General features: G+C 37.0%; 2 protein-coding genes across 8 annotated transcripts in view; one reads left to right on the plus strand and one right to left on the minus strand.

The window, feature by feature from the left end:
- LOC124607413 overlaps positions 1-17,170 on the minus strand; it is a 35,798-nt gene extending 18,628 nt beyond the window's left edge. Inside the window, exons 1-3 of one of the 5 annotated variants that reach the window (XM_047139771.1) lie at positions 17,146-17,170; positions 4,192-4,289; positions 1,422-1,797 (exon numbers count right to left, since the gene is read on the minus strand). In XM_047139771.1, the coding sequence (XP_046995727.1) occupies positions 1,422-1,797; positions 4,192-4,283 (468 nt within the window). In that variant the 5' untranslated portion in view covers positions 4,284-4,289; positions 17,146-17,170. Of the gene's footprint in view, positions 1-1,421; positions 1,798-4,191; positions 4,290-15,499; positions 15,527-16,586; positions 16,786-16,867; positions 17,089-17,145 lie in introns of those variants that run through there. The other 4 variants (XM_047139748.1, XM_047139756.1, XM_047139763.1 and 1 more) reach the window with 4 other exon arrangements.
- Positions 16,753-24,984, plus strand: part of LOC124607392 (spermine oxidase) — a 188,560-nt gene continuing 180,328 nt past the window's right edge. The window contains exon 1 of one of the 3 annotated variants that reach the window (XM_047139731.1): positions 16,753-16,966. The gene's annotated coding sequence lies outside the window, so the exon portion shown is untranslated. Of the gene's footprint in view, positions 16,967-22,059; positions 22,455-24,984 lie in introns of those variants that run through there. The other 2 variants (XM_047139715.1, XM_047139722.1) reach the window with 2 other exon arrangements.

Here is a 24,984-nt window from a genome sequence, read left to right on the forward strand (position 1 = left end):
TGGTGTGCTCTACTGTTTCATACTGGCCTTATATGATCCAATCTAACTCAGGCTCCTGAAACACAGAATGATCAGCTCACCTAGAGATAGGTCTTGACTTCTGAATGTTTCAACAAAATTCAGCTCTTAGCAATAATTCAATCTTACCAGATGGCGAAAATTCTTGTTTCAGCAAGTTTTATGTTCACAAGTTCCATCTATCAAACTCGATTGTTTGTTCTTGCAAAGGAACAGTTGTCTCTGGCAAAACTTAACATTCGACAGACAGGAAATCATTGCTCATCCAGGAGCCACATCTATAGAGATGAGGTGTTTTGTTTCTAAGAGGGTTACACCTGTTCCTTGAATATGATGTGCCATCTCTGCAGGCCTCTGATATGAAACATGACTGCAGCCCAAAATTAAATAGAAAACAACAAGTGTGCCATTTGCGACTGCTGTGTTGCAACTTTATATTCACTGTCATAAGGAACAGGTGTTAACTCTTGCTTACCTTTAGTTAACAATAAGTCAGTATAATTTATTTGTGTTTGCCATTGTCCACATGATGTATGTCACTCGGACAGTCCTTCCTTGTGCCATCTTGTATGCATTGTGATCCTGTTTATAGCAATGTGTGATGACATACTCTGCAAGTATGACAGCTAATGGATTTGCAATCAAAAGCCCTGTGGGCACTCTTAAGACAATTGTAACGCAAAGTATTGTACATCACAGCATGTTTGCATTCACTTCCATTGTCCCTAGGTATAAATAATTTCAAAGATGGCAGCACACTCCAGTGACATGACTGAATGTAGTGAGCAATCACTTCACCTGCCTCTCCTCCAGTTTATATATGTTGTATGGCACACTGTTCCAGGCAGATAAAATTTACAACCAACGGTTTCATCTGATCTAGACCTCCTGTAGATCTGATGAATTATTTATGATTTAACTTTCAGTTGTTTCAATACTGTTTCTTTTGTTCAAAGGGCTGTGATTTTTGACCACACTGCTCCAGTTCTTTTTAGTTTCTAAGGAGGTAGGATTAAAAAAGGTTCTTTTGAAATATACCCCTGTTTAGAACACCCAAATCTTCAGCAATTATGCCTTTCAGATCGTTTCTTTTAACTATCTCCAGCATGAATAGTTTTTTCTGGTTAAGAAATCTGATAATTCTCATGCATAGCCCACCTCATCCCATTGAAACCAAATGTCTGTCAGATTTTACTCTACATTTTTCCATGGTTACAATTAGTGTCAAAGCCAATGAATATGATGTCATGAAAATAATTGCACTTCTTGTTACAGAGCATATATCTGTAAGTTTCGCAAAACTGTGCACTACAGCACAGACTGAATGATTCGTTCTGGAACAGTCCTTGAAAAGAGGAAAACAATTTTTGTATGGTATTTTCATTACAATACTAAGAACTCACTGTAAATAACTGTTCATATGATGGATGTGGCTCAGAATTAAGTCCTTTATGATGGAGGACTACTTTGTAGCCTGAGTTACTGCCTTGACCCCGAACATGCAGCAAAAGCTTATTATAATCCTGAAGATTTATGTCAGTCCTCTTCTGTACACCAGCAAATCCTGCACCATTAGGCTGAGGATTCAACATTGTAAAAAATACAGCACGTTGAAATATCTGTGTTTTTTGCAGTGCAAGCACAGCTTTTGACATTCCCACAGTTCTCACTGTATCAGATACTTCATACCAATCCTGCAAAGATTTACTTGTTGTAAAGTCAAACAATGTCATGTTTTCTTGGGCAGATACATTTGTTAAGCTGAGCCCCAAAACAGACCTGTAAGAAAAAGAAAATTTTTATGCAGTGATCTTCAGGATAAAATAGTTATCTAAAACAAAATTGGCTATATCCATAGCTGCTCTATTAAATATTTTACTTGTGAATAGGCAGCAATGTTAAATGTGGGGGATGCCATCAGAGTACATTATTTAACAAACAAATGAGTATTATAAGATTTTTTTAAAGCAAGATTTACAGTAAAGTTATAGTGTTGCAGATCAGAGAAATTCACCTCAAGCTGAAGATGTTCCATATCAAAAGGAGGGAGTGGGTTGATTCGAGGTAGGGGGGAGGGAGGGAGGGATACATATGTTCACACACACATTTACATATCATTTCCTATGCCTATGCCTATGCCAAAGTTTTCTTTTCACTGGTAAATAGTGAAATCTGACATAAGGTTATACGCTGTAAACGATTTTGTTACAAAAGTTGTAATCTTTGGGTTTGATTAGCAATCTCATATTCATCAACATTTATTTATAGATAAGTTGTAAAAACTGGGGAGAAGAACACAGAAAACATGAACTATTATTATTGAAGACAAATTAATTTGGCTGTGCTCTCACTAAATATGAAAGATGTGACTGACATAACACAAATGCTGTTAAGTAAATGTTGCCTCGTGTGGTCTGATACATTGGAAAATGAAGTGAAAAATATTAATTTTAGTATGCAGACCCACAAGAAATTTGGTTCCTGATACATATGCATATACCAATCATTTGAAAATGGCCATATTGGCCACAATCAGCTAAGTGTGAAAATAGGTTTTCAATCAATGTCTTACAATCTGCATATCTGCAACTATACACCACTTTTGTGGAAAAGTATCACTCAGATTTGGAAAAAAATATATGCACATTCAATTTATGATTTTCAATTCCTATGTTACAGAGAATAATACAGGATTTTAAAAAAATATGTATACAAAATTTTAATGTGTTTAGATGAGATAAAAAGAAAAACTTTTTTCATGTCACAAAACATCAAAGGTGCACCATTACCCCATGCAGGCCCATGGCTTTTGCATTAGTGATATTTGCAGATAATGTTCAAGCTGCAATGTGATTAATATCATTTTAGAAGTGTTGAAAATGTTGTCCATTTACACTAACACAATGCTGATATCTGCATGTGAATGACTGTCTTTCATGGTCAAAACAACCACGTGTTTCACAAACAATGGCTGCAGCTTCGCTCAAGTGGGCAATCAGCTATTCTGGAGTATCTATTGGTATCTCATACAGCAAACACTCCATCTCCATTAGCAAAAAAGAAATTCATAGTAACAATGTTGATCTAGTATGGTAGCCACAACAGGCTCTCCCAATCCAACAATTGGGGAAAACCTTGTCTCAATGTTCTCTGACATCAGCAGCAAAGTATGGTGGGGACACATCATGCTGGAACCATAATCATTGTCTGACTGCTAGTAAGACATTCTCCAACATTTTTGCTAGTACTTCATGGAGAAAGATAACGTAATTTCCTCCACCTTCTGGTAGGCAGAAGATTCAGCCCAATCAAATGGTTGTGAACAATATTAGCCCACACATTTATGGTAAATCTCTGTCAGTGGAACATGTCATTTGCCTTACGATTTTCCAACTCCCAGACACGATTAGCGCCACTGTTGAATATTCCTATCCTTGCGAAGGCAGCCATCTCAGAAAATAAAATGCATGTTTGGAAGTCAGAGATGTTTACAGCTTGGTGTAGACTCCATTGGTAAAATTCTATGCTCCAAAGAAAGTTGTCAGCCAATAAGATTCATACTTTTGATTTGGTAACCTCCATCCTGGGAAAAGTTTTGCGTACAGGTACCTGTTGTGTCGTGCCTCCCCATAAGTGAAATGCATGCCAACTAACACAGTTAGAGTGTAATCAGCACTCAAGAACCTGTGAACTTCATTAGAAACTTTCTCGTAAAAACAACATAATGTAAACAGTAACAATGTAATTGTTTATCCAGGAACATGGATACTGCTAGCAGTAATGAAAACTTACTCTTCCTAGCAGTAAGAGGTAACTGCTGTAAATCAGTTTCCAGAGCCATCGTGATGCACTTGAAGCTGTCAAAACAACTGTGAATGTTTGCCTCAGTGAACTCCAGTGTCCAACCTGCCAAGGGCCCCTAGGAACGAAACTGTGCATCTGTGACACTTGGAATCACATAACAAAAGTGATTCTTTTTTCTTCCCTGTGGTAACTCTACCAATTTATGTTAACAGTTTTATACATCCTGTACAATTCTAACCGCATTTTTAAAAGTGCTTCTCATACAAACTTCTACCGAAACAGTGACTACAGGGAGTTAACTGATTCTTTACTAATACCATAATTTCTAACCGAGTTAACTGATTCTTTACTAATACCATAATTTCTCACCATGCTGTACATCTTGTAAAATAATCCACAGGCAGTATTCCTAGGAGACATCCAGCAACACTGGCAGCTCCTATTAGAAGTCTGGTTGACATTGTAACCTAAAATATACCAAAGCACAGATTATAATGTTGATTAAGATGTAATAACTGTCCCAACAGAATGCACAGAGCAGTAGGGGGATAAACAGGAAAAGCTTTACCCCCACCCCCACATCCCTGCGCCCACTCACCAAAGTCAAATTTTCTGAATGTGAGACGTCTCCTGGTCTCTGTCTCTGCTAGTCCCTTTTGTCGAACTCCTTTTACCCCAGTCTGCTTCACATTTACATGTTACATATATCTGCTTCCTCCAGACTCCCCAGTTTTTCCTCCCTTAGCTCTTCCTCTTGTTTCAAATCCTCATAGTAATTTCCCACCTAACATTTGCTGCAAAGGTTCAAACTATATTTGGTGCACATGCACATATCTACACAAGAATGATTTTCCCTAACACCTACATTACTACTCCATCTCATCATCTTACAAGTTTTCTATGTTCTCACCATTTAAATCCCAGTCATATCAATTACTGAAATATAACAGAGAGAGAGTGAGTGAGAGAGAGAGATATGGGGAGAGAGGTGGGGGAGGGGGAGGGGGGGGCATGAGGAGGGGTGAAGAGAGGGCCACATGAGTTCTTACATGGAAGAGTATGCAATGAGCCTTGTACACATGTTTGTTGAAAGCCTTATAATAAACTATTTCTAAGTTTGGCACTAACTATTCATCTGCATTTCTTAAGGCAGCACTTACTGCTCAGCAATCATACTTGTTAACATCAACCTTCTCACTTCATGTAGATAAGAGGTTTGTTCCCTGTTAGTCAGTGCTAAAAACAACTATTCTGAATATTACTGTACTTGAACCAATAACAAAGATGAACATGTCAGCATAACAGATGAAAGACATGGTCAAATTTATTTCCGATCATAGCTCCATAAGACCAAAAGCATTCGAGATAAAAACGTCTTTTAATGAAAAAGTAAAGATTACCAAAGACGACATTGTAGATATCCATTTGTTGTTTGTACTAATGCAGTGTTTGTTATATTGTAAGGCTCTGTTTTATGTTATTCCACTGCAGGAAAGAATGAGGGGGGAAATTAAGTTCAACAGTTCAGATACTGTCAGTGATGTAATAACAACTCTCGCAGGGCTCAATATAAGGATAGTAAGAGTGTGTGCACTTCCTTTGAAATACCAACTGATTAAATAAGAAGTGCCTTTAGGCTGAATGGTAGATCAACCTTGAATGTTGCTGAAAAGTGGTCAGTATCCCACATGTTTCCAGTTCTTAACAGTCTCCAGCAATTTATTTTAATAGAGTTCAAAAGCATACACCATCCTACATAAATATTTGTATCAGGCATCGATAATAGGTCAACTGAGAAGCTGTGCCATACAGAATTCCACCAAGCATATTTTTGCAGGGTGCACCAGAAGATGGCTGCAGCTGCTTAACATGGAGGATGCAAGAGCAGAGCTGCTGACTACCATGAAATTTTGGATATGGATACCACATTATTTCCTAGACTAGCAGATACAAAAACCATGGATCAGGGGAAATTTTCATGTTTAACATGGAGGATGCAAGAGCAGAGCTGCTGACTACCATGAAATTTTGGATATGGATACCACATTATTTCCTAGACTAGCAGATACAAAAACCATGGATCAGGGGAAATTTTCATGTTGCAGGTGAAAGGCTAAAGAACATTGACGTAAGCCATAAGGAAACCAATCTGATAACAAGTACAACGGAGACAAATGAGCTACCAATTTATACACCAAACGAATGAGGTAATGCTGCCTCTGAATGTGCTTCTAGACATACAGAAGAACTATTGACCTCTAGTATTGTAACTTCAAAGTGAGTATCCAACAGTGATCACCATGATGACAACAACATAGGAAAACTAAACATCTACACATCCCCAAAGATAGCAAGAGCACACAACTATGAGAACTGCTGCACAATCAGTTTAATCACAGATGCACCCAAGTTACTAACAGGAATAACATATATAACTGAAAAGAAAATTTATGATTTGTTAGATGACAATTTGTTTGACTTTCAGAAAGATAAAGGCACAAGAAAGCAGTTTTCATGCTGCACTTAATAGTGGAACCAGGACTTAAGAGAAATTAAGATACATTCATAGGATTTGTCAAATTAGAAAAAGCATTTGACAACATAAAATGGTGCAATATGGTTGAGATTCTGAGAAAAATCTGAATAAGGTATGGGAAAAGATAAGTAGTATAAAATATGTACAAGAAGCAAGAAAGGATAATATGAGTGGAAAACCAAGAATGAAGCATTCAGGTTAAAAAGTGTCTATGACAGGAATGTACACTTTTGCTTGTACTATTAAATCTATACATCAAAGCAGCAATGACGAATAAATGATAGGTTCAAGTGTGCAATTAAAATTCAGGGTGAAAGGGTATCAATGATTAAATCTGCTGGCGACATTGCTATCCCCAGTGAAAGTGGTAGACATATTGAATGGAATGAACAGTCTAATGAGTAAAAAATGTGGTTTGAGAGTAAACCAAAGAAAGACAAAAGTAATGAGAAGTAGAAGAAATGAGATTAGCGATAAGTTTAACACAAAATTAGAAACCATAAAGTACACAATGACATGAAGTCTTGCTACATTAGAAGCAAAATAACACATGACAGACAAAGTAAGAGGCTATAGAAAGTAGACCACCACAGGCAAATAGGACACTGCGGCCCACGAGAAGTCTTCTGGTATCTAACATAGGCCTTAATTGGAAGAAGAGATTTTTGAGAATGTATGTCTGCAGCCAGCAATGTACGGTACTGACTCATGGACTGTGGGAAAAAAGGAGAAGAACAAAATAGAGGCATTTGAGAAGTGCTGTTATAAAAGGATGTTGAAAATTAGGTGGACTGACAAGATACAGAATGAAGAGGTTCTACGCCAAAGCAGTGAAGAAAGGAACATATGGAAACCACTGGTGGGAAAAAGAGAGAGGGTGATAAGATGTATGTTAAGACACCAGGGAACAGCTTTTGTGCTATTAGAGGGACTGTACAGGGTAAAAACTGAAGGGGAAGACAGAAATTGGAATACATCCAACACACAACTGAAGACATATGGTACAAGTGCGACTCTGCAATGGAGAGGTTGGCACCAGAGAGGAATGTGTGTTGAGACACATCAAACTAGGTAGAAGACTGATGATTCAATACACTTACTCAAAACTGGTGACCAAATAGTCTATACATATGCATTCACGGACATCGCTGCCATTCCCGCCAGGACAGAGTCCTCTGGAATCACTGTAAACATGAGTAAGTGAACTATTCAACCAAGTTACAGCTCTACAAGGAGTAAGTGAACTATTCAAGCAAGTTACAGCTATACAAGTAGGGCACTCCACCCATGCATTGCAATGGCAATGCTCTTTGCGCACAAACGGGCGTGCGCGCCGTGTGTGTGTGTGTGTCTAACAAACTGGAGCTGCAATCCAACAATGTTGACTAACCTGTGCCATGGAAAATGCTGTGAGAAATCAGACGTTCTGGCAGCATATTTTAAATTGGATATTCTTTGGCTGTTCATAGCAGACAACTGTACCAAGCTACGATTCCTCATAGGTACAGGTTCTGTCTCAGTTTAATCTTCTTCTCATCTGATGTGGTGAAACACTGGTTGCAATCATCTGCACATTGTGAACAGATCTTCCATTAACACCTACAGCCATGTCACCTTGCATCTCATCTTCAATCTTTGACACATGGATTCTGTTGTCACCAACAAGTTGCACCCAGTTTTTGGAGCGGATTTTGTTAACTTTTATGGCATCCTCACAGATCTTCTCCATCAACATCTCCTAGACTCTACAGCACAGCTGTCTAGCTGAGGACACTTATGCCATGCCAGACAAGCTCAATATTGCAAAGCCAGAGTTCTCTTTCCTGTTAGCACAAAGGATCTGTCACCCTTTAGACAGTAGCTGAGCCTTGCCACTTCATGTTGTTCCTAAGAAGGTCCATGGTTAGTGACTAATGTCCGTTTACTGCCAGAACAATACCTAAACACTGTCCTAAGTGGTATACCAAAGAATTTGCTATCACATTCAGAACAAGACAGTTTCATGCACAATCGAAAATGACCACGCTTTTTATCATGTACTGACTGCTCTAGATAAAATCCACAGTTTGCACTCCATTCAGACTCCAGAAATTTCTGACAACGCCTGTCAGACTGTGCAATGTTGCCCAGACTTTTTAGCACTTAACTGACGAAATAACCAGAGACATCTGTTACGTCTATATTGATGAACTTGTGGGACAGAGCTTTTAGCCCATCCACAGCAACTATTCACTATATTTTGGGAACACATTTTAGTCATTTCCATGGCCCACAATAATTTGTGAATTATGTCACTCTCTGGCATGAATAAATCCTCATCAAGTTTTTTACGGCAATCACGCATTGCTGTCAGTGCTTCTAAACTATTTCCTAAACAGTTCTCTTTGCCAACACCTGGAGACACACTGCATGGCTCTGGTCCATTCAGCTCTTAAGAAACATGTCAAATAGCCATATAATTTGCACAGTGAAGTCTAAATGCCCCAAATGGTGCATTGATGCCTTGTCTGGCTTCTGAAGGATAACAAGTCAGTGATTTGTGGTCTGTGGTAAGGGTGAATCTTAACCTTCTTATGTGTGGCTAAACTTGCCAACTGAGGTGTAGACCCTTAGAGTCCACAGCCACATGATGACTAATTTGCTTGTACTGGTAATAATTTTTCTGGAAGAAGAACGAGGCTGCCAGCCATGTACATGTTGTTGTAATACAGCTCCAATGATGCAGCGGCTGATTTCGATTTTGGATAATTCCCTTAGACACGTTCTTTACAACTCCATCGACTATATACTGTTTTGTTCTTAGTAGACACTCCTCACTTCCTGTGGTTGCGTGACCTGCAAGTCTCAATAATACATACGGCCACACCATAGACGCAACCACACCAGAAGGACATCTGTAGAGAGGCAAGACAAACATATGATTCCTGAAGAGGGGCAGCAGCATTTCAGTAGTTGTAGGGCCAATAATCCGGGCGATTGATCTGGCTATGCAAAATTATCCAACATGGCCTTGCTAAGTTGGGACAGTAAACAGAGAAAGCAAGGGGAAACTACAAGTGTTATTTTTCAATAGGACATGCTGCTCTACTGTATGTCTTCTGAGTAAAACATTGCAGCGATAAAAGAGTATCATACAAGAAACTACAGGTAGGCATTACTCTGGGTGTCAGATTCCTTAATCAGGCAGATAGGTTAGAGAAATTGAAAAATAAAATGGTTCCATTGAAGTTGGATATAGAGGGAATTAATGAAGCGAGGTGAAAGAAAGAACAGGATTTCTCATCAGGTAAGTACTGGATTCTCGATACTAATTAAGCTGTACTTCCCAGATACCTCTCCTCTTTCTTACAAACTTCTGTGACGTTCACAAAGTGGGAGTGAGGACAGGAGTAACGTTGTCAGAGCAGTTCAGGAGTTGTGCCTGCACAGCAGTCGGTAGAGCAAATGTCTGCAAAAGGCAAAGGTTCCAGGATATATATATATATATATATATATATATATATATATATATATATATATATATATATATAAAAAAATAATTGCCTCATCAGGAAAGAGAGAAGGAGAGGGAAAGACGAAAGGATGTGGATTTTAAGGGAGAGGGTAAGGAGTCATTCCAATCCCGGGAGCGGAAAGAATTACCTTAGGGGGAAAAAAAGGACGGGTATACACTCGCACACACACACATATCCATCCACACATATACAGACACAAGCAGACATATTTAAAGACCAATATGTCTGTTTCATATTTAAAAACCAATATGTCTGCTTGTGTCTGTGTATGTGTGCGAGTGTATACCCGTCCTTTTTTCCCCCTAAGGTAAGTCTTTCCGCTCCCGGGATTGGAATGACTCCTTACCCTCTCCCTTAAAACCCACATCCTTTCGTCTTTCCCTCTCCTTCTCTCTTTCCTGATGAGGCAACAGTTTGTTGCGAAAGCTTGAATTTTGTGTGTATGTCTGTGTGTCTATCGACCTGCCAGCGCTTTCGTTCGGTAAGTCACCTCATCTTTGTTTTTATATATAATTTTTCCCACGTGGAATGTGTCCCTCTATTTTTTTTATATATATATATATATATATATATATATATATATATATATATATATATATATATATATATATACACACACACACACACACACACACACACAGCCCAACAGCTGTCTGATGAAGAGATTGAAAGAATGTTTGATGAACTTTTTAATGTTCAGTTATGGTAGATGAAAATTGAATTATGATGGACATTGGGATTCTTGTGGGGTGATGAACTGAAAGACAAATAGTAGGAGAGCATGAGCTGGGGAAAGAAATGATGGGGGAATTCATCTGGTAAGATTTTGCACAGAGCACAATTTAGTCATCACTAATACTTGGTTTAAAAAAATTGTGAAAGAAGACTGTCTTATTTGGATAACTGTTGTAACTCAACTATGTTGTGAGGGGTTTCCTTTACTTCTTCCATTATTTGTATGCCAATCATGCCCATATGAAATGTTATTTATTAAGTCATATCCTCTTATAAACAAACTGCCATATCTCTTCAGAGTTTACTGTTAGGCAATATGCAAAAAACTAGCAAATAATTTCCTTTCATTTTAGTGCTCGTTGGGCATTATAATGCTTGTTATCACCAGTGGAGAGAATTATTCCATTTCATCAATATACAATACAAGTTCATGTACATCAATGTGAGATGAAGCTTTTAATCTTATTAGATTCAAAATGGAACAAAATTCAACTGCGAGATCATGGTACACAACACGCTGCAGCAAAGTAACTCAAAGTTACTTAGTAGTTGTACTTTTATGCTTTCAGGATACATTATCAATTGTTTACACACGAGATTTGGATACTTCACGACTACGATTTGCTTGAGATCAGTGACAAAACTGTATAATGTGGAGAGACAAGAGGGTCATTCCATCTCAAATCAACTAACAGTCTGAACACTGATATCTCAGATTTGGATGATCTCTCCCCCCCCCCTCCCCCCCCCCCAGGTAATGTACCCACTAACACTGGTTTAAATTTGAAATTTCAAATTTTTCTGACCTTTGGTTTTTGAGTTTCAAGAAGAGTTTAAAAATAAAAAAAACCTCTGTTTTTGATCAATCGATGATTGTTTTAAAATGCTGTAGCTAAAGAACTACACAACCTAGAGAGCTCAAACTTGCACCATTGTTTTCCTCTAAAAATTCCCTTCAATCTGATATGTAACATGACTATGCCACATAAATCTGAAAATTTTAAACTATTCCAAAAAACATTTTTTGAAATTTCCAAAATACGTACCCTTGGACTTTTTTATAAAAATTGTATGTGTTGCCCAGTCTAACTGACTACATGCATGCAAAATTTCAAGATGGGATCTCAATGGGTTCTTGTATAAAATAATATTTTACTACCGCAGTACACACTAGTGAGGTGAAAAGCAGACTATTTCTATCCTATGAATACTAAGGTAGGTCTATGTAATTCTAACAAACTTAAATTATTATGTTAGCCTTTTTATGCAACATTACCCTCTTATTATTTGTTAATTCATTAAATGATATTTTAATGAAAGAATAAAATATATAAAAAAAATAGCAGCTTAAGAATCTTACAATTTTATATGACATTCACTTTTCATTATAAAAAAATGTGAGATTTTCATACAGGGTCAAGGCTCTAGTTTTGGCCACTACCCCACTTATGGCCGCCTTGATGTAACAGGTGCAATTTTAAGCTCCTTTGGAATACTAGCCAGTCCTACCATAGATTATAATAAGCAATATGAAATGTGATATTCAATTGTCTCTAGAAACATTTTTTTGTTTGGTCTTGTTTGAAGTCACCATTTAATGAAAACATCTGTGCTGCAGATGTTATGTAGTGTTTTTCTTTAAGCAACACACAATCTGTTTTTCTGTATTCTACATGTTGTACAAAGCATCAGAAGAAACATAATTTATTGAGAGGTAAGACTAAGTATTATATTTTCATTTCCTACAAATTAAACATGATAAAACCTAAAAACATGTCATTAATGTGGCCGTAAGTGGGGCCTTGACCCTACATTAAAATGTGTATGAAATAATCATAGCAAAATAACTTATGAGTGGTCTATATTGTACTGTGTTTTAGTGTTAAGTTGGCCAAGTGATCTAGTATAGAGCAGTGTAGTCTTAGTGTACGCCATGCCATGTATGTGGTAATATATCAAACATCATAAAATATGATTATTTACTATATTTTTTCTAGAATGTTCCAAATAATAGAAATGTAGTTATTTAAGTTGTATATATATATTTACTTTTTGATAGTATAATTTGTTACCTTACAGAAATGGCATCTCAGAAGAGTTGGGCGATTATTGCTGCTAAATGTTGTAACCCTTTTAAAGTGGAACAACATAAGATAGTCCATGTACAATCACTAAGAAATGTAAAAGACTGGATGTGCTCTCTAGACTTAGGAATCATCAGTGGCATGAAAATATGTGATGTATGTTAGTGACAAACACAAAACAGAAGAAGTAGTTTTACCTTGCAGTAGCGAAAATGTAAACGATTCTTTTATTGCTCCTCAATCTTCCATAGACTATTTGAAAAAGTCACTGGATCTCATTGGTGAGTCACCACTAAAGAAGAAAAAGGTTTCTGTGACTACCTATACAAAGAAAAAAACTTGATAAAATAAAATCTAGCTTAGACAAGAACTTACTACCAGAATCGAGCCCTGAAGGAGTTATTACTGAACATTTCGAAGATGAATCGGAAATTATTCAACAGTTAAAAGAAAAGTCTGCTCAAACAACAAAAAGAAGTGAAAACATGATGATTTTGTCTATCTTACCTATGAGTTGGAGCTGTCAGAAAATAGAAGGATAATTTGGAGTGACAAATACATGGCTCGTGCAATAAAACTGTTAGTAAAAGAAAAAGGAATTTTGTCAAATCCTAATCCTAAACCTGGAAGAACTCTAAATGAGAATATTGTTGACTGTGTAAAAGACTTCGACAATTCTGACGACGTTAGTAGAATGATGTCGGGGAAAAAAGATTGTGTGACCATAAGAAATAAAGATGGAAAGATCCAGGTTCAAGAGAGGCTAGTGTTGGCAAATTTGCAAGAAATATACCAATTATTTAAGGAAAAGATCCCTGCAACAAAATTGGGTTTTCCAAGTTTTGCGAATTAAGACCAAGGAACTGTATCCTGGCTCGAAGTGGCAGCACACATACTGTTTGTGTGTGTACCTTACACCAAAACATTAAGCTAATGATGAATGGTGCCAAAATGCAAAATTTTGTTTTGGATGAAGATAAAACTGCTTTGAAATCTTATCATTCCTGCCTAGACAAGATGATGTGCAATCCACCATTGCAACAATGTTTTATGGATATTTGTAAAGAATGTCCTGGTGTCTCTAGACTTAAAGATCTATTGAATGCAAAGTTCACTGACGATATGATTGATGAAGTTACCTACAAAAAGTGTGTAACTGTAGATAGGTGTCTGATGGAAACTGTAACTAAAAGTACTGATGACTTTATGGATGAGTTTTTGGACACTCTAATGAAGGTAAAAACTCATTCATTTATAGCTAGTCAGCAGAAAGAATACTACAGCGAAATCAAGGACAATTTAACTGAAGGCCATGTAGTAGTCAACTGTAATTTTGCAGGAAACTATTCTTTCATAGTACAAGATGAAATACAATCAATCCACTGGACTACCACCCAAGCTACACTGCATCCTTTCATCATATATTACAAATGGGAGGGAAAAATAAAACATCTGCAGTATGTCTTCATATCAGATTGCCTGAAACAAAATACAGTCGCTTTCTATGTATCCCCCCCCCCCCCCCCCAAAAAAAAAACTGCCAGAAATCATAAAGCAAACCTTGCCTTTTGCACTTAAAAAGATTACTTCCTTTTCTGATGGCATCACTGCACAATATAAAAATAAGAAAAACTTCCTTAATTTGTGTTTGCATAAAACTGATTTTGAAGTTGAGGCAGAGTGCGAGTTCTTTGCAACATCCCATGGCAAGAGTGCATGTAATGGCCTTGGCGGAACCGTTAAGTGGCTAGCTGCTAAAGCCAGCTTACAAAGGCCGTGACCAACAAATCTTAACATCCAAATCACTTTATGTATCTGCCATGGAAAACCTAAAAAACATGGACTTTGAATATAGCACAACAGAGGACTATGAACTGACCAAAGAATACTTACTTCCTTGTTTTAGTGAATCAAAAGCGATTGCGGGAACACAAAAGTTTCACTCATATAAACCCTGCACAGAGAGTCAAATTACTGTCAAGCCTTATCATTGTAGTCTGGGTTAGTCTCTTGAATATGTGACGACACTGAACCAAATAACAACGTCACATATGGAAAATATTGCTACTGGTTTTGTGACAGTAGCATATGACGACTCTTGGTGGCTAGGATGCATTGAAGAAAAATACAATGACATGTACTGAATACATTTTTTACACCCAAAGCGTCCAGCCCAGTCTTTTTACCATCCACAAACAAGAGATATATTAGATGTCCCAGGAAATACTCTTTTACAAACAGGCGAATCCAACAACAGCTATGGGAAGAACCTACACTTTAAGTGCTAAAGAAATGAAGTTGTCCTATCTTGCTTTGGAAAAATATCCTGAAAGATCATAAAAGAAGCATGTTTAAATTATGTTACAGCTACCCTCACTAAACACTAAGTTGTATAAATACCATGTGTATTAACTTTGTAAATACCAATTAGTGTTAGAAATACAGTTCTATCCATGCAAATATCAACAAGTTAATCTTTTTCCCAAGTGAAATTACTTATATGCCAATTTCTAATATAAGGAACTTGTAAACGATTACAAATAAAACTGGAAAACCAAGAAAGAGATAATCTCTGCCATTTACAACTAAGGATGAAGGTGAGTGGCTTTATTCAAAATTTGAACTTGTAGCAAATATATTACCAATTAACATGTGTTCACTTCCTTCTGATGCATAGTTAAAAGAATCATGAACATTAAATTAAAACAACACTGTATCATTTAATGAATTAACAAACAACAAGAGGGTAATGTTGCATAAAAAGGCTTACATAATAATTTAAGTTTGTTAGAATTACATAGGCCTACCTTAGTATTCATAGCCAAGAAATAGTAGGTTTTTCACCTCACTAGTGTGTACTGCGGTAGTAAAAATACTATTTTATACAAGAACCCATTGAGATCCCATCTTGAAATTTTGCATGCATGTAGTCAGTTAGACTGAACACTACATATAATTTTTATGAAAAAAATCCGAGGGTACGTATTTTGGAAACTTCAAAAAATGTTTTTTTGGAATAGTTCAAAATTTTCAGATTTAGGTAACATAGTCATGTTACATATCAGGTTGAAGGAAATTTTTAGAGGAAAACAATGGTGCAAGTCTGAGTGCTTTAGGTTGTATCGTTTTTGAGCTGCAGCATTTTAAAACAATTGTCGATTGATCAAAAACAGTTTTTTTTTTAATTTTTAAACCCTGAAACTCGAAAACCAAAGGTCAGAAAAATTTGAAATTTCAAATTTAAACTAGTGTTGGTTGGTACATTGCCTGGAAAAAACAAAAACATCCAAATCTGAGAGGCCATGGTTTAAATCATGTAGTACAATTGGTTGATTTGACATGGAATCACCCAAGAGGCAATGGAAAGGACTCATGACATATCCAGGAAGCATCAGTTTCCCAACTGGAGAAACCCACTCCTATGTGCACTGGTCATGCACTATCAATCTTTTGTGCATGAAGAAACTAAAGTTGAAAAATACATGTAATGCCACAAACTCAAAGTGTCCACATGACCAAAACAATAATGCCGCATTTGCATAACTTCCTCATGGCACAAGTTTAAAATGTACCAGAACTATACTCATTAACATCATTTGACATATTTCACTGACTTACAGTGGGCTCTTTCGAGCACAACAATTTCAGTAATGCCCGAAATATGTTAACGACATAAGCTGTGCGTCGCTCTGTGCCAACATCACTTAAAACTTAACTATGAAACAGTGTCCTGCATAAGCGAGATACCAAAATAATTGACTTTGCAGTAATGTTTATGCTTAATACTAAGGGTACGGTATAGTATATTTTTCTCCTTAGGGATCGCGTACTTAAAAATACAAATACACGGAATACATTGCACAAAATCAACACAGGCCAGTAGGGTTAGATTACCAGTCATCAATACTGATTGATTTTCATCCTTTTTTATTCATCGTACAGAAAATACTAGCGCTAATGAACAGCTCGTTAACATATTGTATATGGCTTATAAAACGAGTTACAGGCGATTGAATCTCAAGGCTTTACGAATGACACTATTTTTTTCTACGGCAATACATGTTCTTTCGCTCACACAACGCGTTAAACTGTTAATAAAGCAAGCGGAAGGGATACATATAGTTATAACTTTAAGTTCAGCGGAACCGGATCATGCATACGATGAAAATTATTACACAAACGTTCACATGACTTCCTCTTCGGTACTCTTATCTGAAAACAGGTACATAAGAGGTCTTAATAAGAATTAAGTCAGATAACAGCTTCTACAACAGGTATGTGGTTACCAATGTCTTTCAAGACGTACTGTACTGTGGGCCTGGACCTACTCTTTAATACAAACAAATCTACAAAACCAGGGAGGGGGTAAAACAAACGACAGTGGCATATAGCCGCGTTTAAGAATCTTTGAAATTTTCCTGTAGCACTTCGTTTATAAATAATGATTGCTTACTTAACTTTTTGTGGTTTATACGTAAAAGAATGTTGACCTGCTACGCGATAACCTTTTCCAGTCACCTTTATCTCTACGCGTGCTAAGTCTCTTTCTTAACTACGGATGTTTCAGACAGCCAAAACATTATTTTATTATTTTTTGTATTAACAAAACTATTATAGCTTTGCACATCTGATTTTTAGCCTCAGTTGGTGTTTAAGCATCTCATTTTCTTCCGTCGTTGAGGCTGTAATATTCAATTGCAGCAGTCTGAAAACTGCTGTCACCTATCATGCGTTGCAGAGGGCAACGTGTTATCGCCAAATCCACCACATGGCAATACCATGTGTAGTAGTTGCAGTTTATTCATACAGAGACAATTTACATTGCGTGGATTTCGTGAGAAAAAAACATAGTATATAGAGATAAATTAAAACACACACACACACACACACACACACACACACACACACACACAAAAGGTTGTACACTACCCTACAACTACAAAAGTGCACATTACCCTACAGAATCTTACATTAAAAACTGTAAATACAACTTCAATTAATTACATAAAGGATGTTTTTCAGAGATTACTTAATTAAGATTTAATTAAAAACATATTTTAGTTGTACCACTTCTACTGACTTGGATTGTAGCAAACATTTGACTGAAAAGTCTACATTCACTATGTCATATAGCATCAAAATAGTACATTAATATAATTACTTGCTACTAGGTTGTTGAAGGATTCGTTTACACTGTAGTAGCAGTAGGTCATTTAAGACTTGAATATTGCTGCCTTAAATGTAGATAATTTTTATATTTATTTTATATGCACTGGAACTTTGTTATACAATTTTGTACCTTTAATATTTGTTTCTGTACAATAGTCTTATGCACTCTTTTTACATGGTATTAGTTACACTTTTTTGTAGGTAGAGGGATGGTAATGGCAGAATATTTAGCTGTTGAAATAGCTACCTGGAGGGTTTTAGCCTTGGACTGTTTGTAATTATTCTAGCTACTTTTTTTTTTTTTTAGTGTGAAGATGGGTTTTAGATGTGTCATGTTATGACCCCAGAAAGTGAGGCCATAGGTAATGGTTGTATGAATGTAAATAAAGTAGACAGTTCTCCTACAATGTTTGCTATACACTTTACTACTTACACACAGTGTAAAGCAAGCAGAACTTAACATGCTAGTGAGATAGTGGATGTGGGCTTTCCAATATAAATTTTCATCTATGTGGAAACCTAAAAGTTTTGTGACAGCTATTCTCTCAACTTGTTTATTTTGTATTCTGAGGCCCTGGTCATTGTGTGACTTTGTTTTCCTATAATGAATGGAATTACTTTTTGAAATATTTAAAGTTAACGTGTTCATTTCAAACCAATTTTGTAAATATGCCAAAAGTCTAGTTGCTGATGTTGGCAAGACTTTGTTTACATAAGTTACATCAACATTTGTATCATCAGCAAACAGGATTATATGAGTACCACTGAATGGAATTTTTAAATCATTTACATAAATTAGAAATAAGATAGGTCCTAGAACACTTCCATGTGGAACCCTAATTGGTACAGTCTAAAAATCTGATTTGTAAGCAACAAGTTGGTTTTTGATGTTAGCCGAGGTACTTTCTACTACACGTCTTCTATTATGGAGATATGACTGGAACCATTTTTTTTTTTATACCAACTCCTATAGTTTCTAATTTGTCTTGCAAGATATCATGTTGGACAGCATGAAATGCCTTCGATAAGTCCAAATTTCTTCTTATTGTACTGTTTTGTTTGTCTAGTCCCATTTTGATATTTCCAGTGAATTGGGAAATAGATGATTCTGTAATCAATCCTTTGTGAAAACTATGCTGGTTTGCTGACAAGAGATCGATTTTTTTTTTTTTTTAGGAAATTTCTGAGTCTCTGTTTCATGAGTGTCTATTACTTTTGAAAGTACAGATAATGAAGCTATTGGTCTATAATTTCCCTCTTCATATATACTGTCCTTTTTATACAATGGTTTTATGTTTGAAATTTTTAGTCTTTGAGGAAACACTCCTACTGATAATTATAGATTTATGATGTGTGTGAATGGTTCTGATATGACACTAGCATATCTTATTATGATTGAACTAGATACTTCTTCAGTCCCTGAAAACGTTTCATTCCTCACTGTTTTTATTATTATTAGAACTTCTGGTTTATTTATGGGGCATAGCAATATTGAACTGACACTTTATTCTTTTGGAACAGAGGTTCCACTATTCTAAGGCAATTTGTATTTAGATTGACCAGACTATTTATGGAGTAGTCATTTACGTAACTTGCAAGGATAAGATTTCTGAGTAACGCAACATGATCATTTTTTGAAATGATGTTTATTTCTTTTTTTACTACGTTCCGTATTGCTTTTTGTTTGTTTCCTGACCCTAAAATTATTTTGTTGTTGTGCATTGATTTAGCTTTTTTTAATCTCCTTCCTATAAATGTTATTGTACCTCTTAACATAAGCTGCGAAGTGTTGATCTTTGTTGTCTTTTTCAATTTGACTGAGATTATTTTAGAGTTTGACTGGATACTCTGGTAGCAGATGATATCCAGTGGCTGTTATTCCTTGGTGTGACATTGATTTTTTAAGCTTTTTTTTGGAGTATGAGTCATCAGTTGTTGCTTTTGAAAATACTTTTTCCCAGGTTTCCTGTAGATGGTGGGCAGGGAAGAGAAGGGGGTAGCAGAAAAGGAAAAAGTAAAAGGACTGGGTGTATTGGTGGAATAGAGGGCTGTGTAGTGCTGGAGGGAACAGGGAAGGGCCTAGATGGGTAGGGACAATGACTAACAAAGGTTGAGGCCAGGAGGGTTACACAGAATGTAGGATATATTGCAGGGGGAGTTCCTACCTGCACAATTCAGAAAAGCTGGTGTTGTTGGGAAGGATCCAGATGGCACAGGCTGTGAAGTACTCTTTGAAATGAAGAACATCAGCATGCAAAGCAACAGGGTGGTCCAGTTGTTTCTTGGTCAGTGTCTGTTGGTGACCATTCATGCAGACTGATAGCTTGTTAAGTGTTTGGTCAGTTTTGGTGTGATCTCCCTATTTCATTTGCATATGTTCGTATCAAAAACTGCTTAGTACTCATCTCCCAGTTATTGTATAGTACAGTTGTGGGATTGTTTAAGCACACTTTAACACCATTGTGTTTTCTAGATGGTGGTCAGTATTTCAACTAGTTGGACAGAGTGGTGATGGCATGTCTGTTAGCTCCATCTATAGCCAACCTTTTTATGGAGAAATTTGAAGACATTGCTATGGACATGGCTACAGATAAACCAGGTTGCTTTTCTTTGTGTTGATGACACTTTTATCATCTGGCTTCATGGACATGAAAAACTGGGAGAATTCTTAGAACACCTGAACAGTATTCATGACCAGCATAATTGAAGTTGAGATGAATGGTGCATTGCCCTTGATGTCCTCATTTGCCAGATGGCAATGGATGCCTCAGCTACAGTGTGTACAGGAAATCTACACATGCAGATCAGTATCTGTGTGCCCTTAGCCACCACCATCTGGCACAAAAATGCAGCATTCTCAACACCCTCATCCACTGTGCTGAAGTCATCTCACACATTGAAAATCTGACACTAGAACTAACCACCTCTGAAAAGTCTTCCAGGAAAATGGCAACAATCAGCACTAGGTAATGCCGGATATTTCTGGTGGGACACAAAGGCAGAACACCACCAAAGAAGAGAACAAGGAACTTGCTTATTTGCCTTTCTGTGGTACAGTGTCAAGAAAGATTAGTCAGCTCCTGAAGAGACACATCTCATCAATGTTCAGGGCCCCAGAAAAAAAATATGACAGCTCATGAGGTCTGTGAAGAATGATTTGGGACTTAGAATGTTTGCAGTGCGCAAAATACCACACCAAAGTGGCTGCTATTACATTGACCAAACAGCCCACACTGTGGAGCAATGCTGGACAGAACACAAGAGCTGCTATCCTGAAAAATCGGCTGTGGCAGAATATGGTTTTGGAAAATCAACAAAAAGTTCTATTTGATGAAACACATCTCATTATGAGGATGAAGGGATTTTGGGATAGCATCATAAAAAAGTAGTAGGAATATAAATATCTGAAAATGCCACCAACAAGGATGGTGGTTTGCAGATGAAGAGAGCACCAGTGACATCAGAAATCACAGCCAGCAGTGCAGCTATATAACAGCAATGAAGTGGCCGAGGAGAGCTCAGTTGAGAGTTCATGAGATTTTAATCATCTGACACACATGGTAGACTGAGAAGATTTTTTAATTCATATCACCCTGAGACCATGCATTAATACGAAGTTTTCTATGTCTCCATCAGGAGATCTCTATAGGCATACCACAATTGTTTTGCATTATGATAATTCAGTGTCTGATATTTCAAAATACTTTATATTATTTAGTGTATTAAGTGGAACTAGATGTTTGTAAGGTATTCATTTTTCAACAAAGATGCAGTTTCCACCAATGTGGATTTTTGTTCTCCAAGTGTAAGCTGCCAATTCATAGTTGGTATTGCATCCTCTCTTAACCATGCTCATTCACAGTTCTGAAGAATCATTGAATTATGGGTTGCTTGATTGAGCTCTTACCTTTGCTTTGCCTTCTGAGTCCTGTTTCTTATGAAAGTCTTTGAACACATGACTTATTTTACTGGTGGACAGAAATCTATCATTTTTCTGTTCTTATTCAAATTGTCACCTGCTTCATTAAAAATTAGTTTCCTTATTTTAATTTTATGTATTTATTTATAATTTATTTGATAAAAGTACACACATCTGGAAATAATTTATTGCAAGTTTTAAAGACTAACTTATTCAGATGCATTCCACCTTTTGCTAGACACTTACTGATAACTAATTTATTAAGATGTAAAAATACTGCTCCTAAAGTATCACACTGTTCTTACACACAGTCATTTATCTTGTCTCTGTAGCTGTTGCCCTCTGATCTGTGCATAATTTCACTCATTACTATATCCTGGATAGACTTAATGGTGTTCTAACTACATTTCTTGTTTTGTTTGTGAGCTTACTTTCACTGCAGCTGCAGTGACCATTCATCCCCATATACACAAAGAGTTAAGTGCTCTGGTGCAAAGGCATTGCAAAAAATTAGAAACATAGCAGTACCTCATAAACAACTTTACAAATTATCAGATGTTTAGCTTCAAGAATTGAAAAATCCTGTTAGCAAGATGAAACACATCGTAGTTCATTGTAAAGATGCAAGACAAGTTGCAATATATTGTAACAGGACTCAATATTTAATGATATAGGTAACTACTTTCTTTGAAAACTATGAATGTAACCCAGTAAATATTAATCTACCAAATGGAAGATAAACAGTAGCTATTTTATGTGAGTGAAGAGACAGCAGCTTTTTCAAGTAGCAAGTTCTTTCTAATGCACTTAAATAAATTTAGCTGGCATATGCATGAATTGCATCAAGCAATATAGTCATATGACACTTCCTGACAGATTAAAACTGTGTGCCAGACCAAGACTCGAACTCGGGACCTTTGCCTTTCGTGAGCAAGTGCTCTACCATCTGAGCTACCCAAGCATGACTCATGCCCCATCCTCACAGCCTTACTTCTGCCAGTACCTCATTTCCTACCTTCCAAACTTTACAGAACCTCTCCTGCGAACCTTGCAGAACTGGCACTCCTGAAAGAAAGGATATTGCGGAGATACGGCTTAGCCACAGCCTGGGGGTTGTTTCCAGAATGAAATTTTCACTCTGCAGTGGAGTGTGCACTGATATGAAACTTTCTGGCAGGTTAAAACTGTGTGCCAGACCGAGACTCGAACTCAAGACCTTTGCCTTTCATGGCAAGTGCTCTACCATCTGAGCTACCCAAGCATGACTCACGCCCCGTCCTCACAGCCTTACTTCTGCCAGTACCTCGTCCGCAATATCCTTTCTTTCAGGAATGCTAGTTCTGATAGGTTCCCAGGAGAGGTTCTGTAAAGTTTGGAAGGTAGGAGACAAGGTACTGGCAGAAGTAGGGTTGTGAGGACGGGGCGTGAGTCGTGCTTGGGTAGCACAGATGGTAGAGCACTTGCCCACGAAGGGCAAAGGTCCCGAGTTCGAGTCTTGGTCTGGCACACAGTTTTAATCTGCCAGGAAGTTTCATATCAGCGCACACTCCACTGCAGAGTGAAAATCTCATTCTGAATATAGTCATAGGCTATTGTTAATACAATATACATATTAAATGTATATTATTTGCTTGTTTTTCATTATTGTTTAGCTTTACTGATTTCACATTCCTGAAGGTTCTTCTTTTCGGTGTACCCTACAGAACACCATGAATTACTGAATAAATAAGTGGTTTAGTTATTTGAGCTATTAATTTATCATTCAGCATTCTTCAGTACATTCATATTTCAAAAGGTTCTCTTTTTGTCTGTAATGTTTGTCAACCACAATTAACTTTCATGTAAGACTACACTACAGATTAATACTTCAAGAAAAGTCTTCTAAACACTTAAATTTGTTACATACTGCTTTGTATGCAAGACAGCAATAGCTAAAGAAAGTACATGGTTAATATTTAAGAATCTTCTGACCATCTTTTACTAAAAAAGTTCCTGTGTATGTATGGGTTTTGCACTGAATGAAGACTCTTCAAGCCGCTTTAGATGTAATGTAATCCTTTATTGGGAACACGACTGATTTTGCCTTGTTACAAGTGCATTCTCAGGCAATGCGCTATTAATTAAAAGTTGTTTGTTTAGTTGGTTGGTTGGTTTGGGGAAGGAGACCAGACAGCGTGGTCATCGGTCTCATCGGATTAGGGAAGGATGGGGAAGGAAGTCGGCCGTGCCCTTTCAGAGGAACCATCCCGGCATTTGCCTGGAGTGATTTAGGGAAATCACGGAAAACCTAAATCAGGATGGCCGGACGTGGGATTGAACCGTCGTCCTCCCGAATGCGAGTCCAGTGTCTAACCACTGCGCCACCCCGCTCGGTGTTTGTTTAGAACAGGATTTTATAGAAAGGGGAAAAAAAATTATAAAATTTTGTAAAAATATATGTTGAATGTTCATTAACCAAAAAATTATTAATTTTTTTAAAGAAATCCTTACTCACATGATTAGTCTAGGAGCTGTGATATCCCCATAGTTTAGTTGCAGATCAAAAATGTTGATCCTTTTTAGGCCATTGTCAATAGTCCCAGTAGGTGGGTGTCAAAATGAGAACATGGGATGATAAGATGTGATGTAAAAAATAATTCCAGCCATTGAAATTTATGTCTAAAGCATGTAAAAATACTTTAACAATGTTCACAGTATGTAACATCTGCGGGTTCTACAGAAGTAAATAACAACAACCTACGAAAAGTACTAATGCATCTAAGAACCGTTCAGCACTGAGCAAATGTGAAAATGGAAGATGTCTGTTATGCCATTGCTACGGACTGGTAATTGGTGGTTTTGTACTAAAAAAAAAAAAAAAAAAAAAAAAATGTTGCATATTAATTAACAGTACATCAGCTGAAGATGCACCTGTGAATGTATAAATCCAGTAATATTCCCAACAAAGGGCTACAGCAAAAGTGGCTTGAAAAGTCCTCATTCACTGTACTTAACTCGATACTAGACTAGCTAAGAAACCCAATGTTGCTTGGGTATTTATTTATTCCAGTTTTCTGTTGCCCTATTGTCTCCTCCTTCCTCTCTTTGTCCACCTCTTCCTCCACTTCTTTTTGCCCATCCCCTCCTCCCCTCTCTCTGTCCATCTCCTCCTCCTTCTCTCTTTGTCCATGTTCTCCTCCTCCTTCTCTCTTTGTCCATCTTCTG

Source organism: Schistocerca americana, chromosome 1, assembly GCF_021461395.2.
Source record: "Schistocerca americana isolate TAMUIC-IGC-003095 chromosome 1, iqSchAmer2.1, whole genome shotgun sequence".
Lineage (NCBI taxonomy): Eukaryota > Metazoa > Arthropoda > Insecta > Orthoptera > Acrididae > Schistocerca > Schistocerca americana.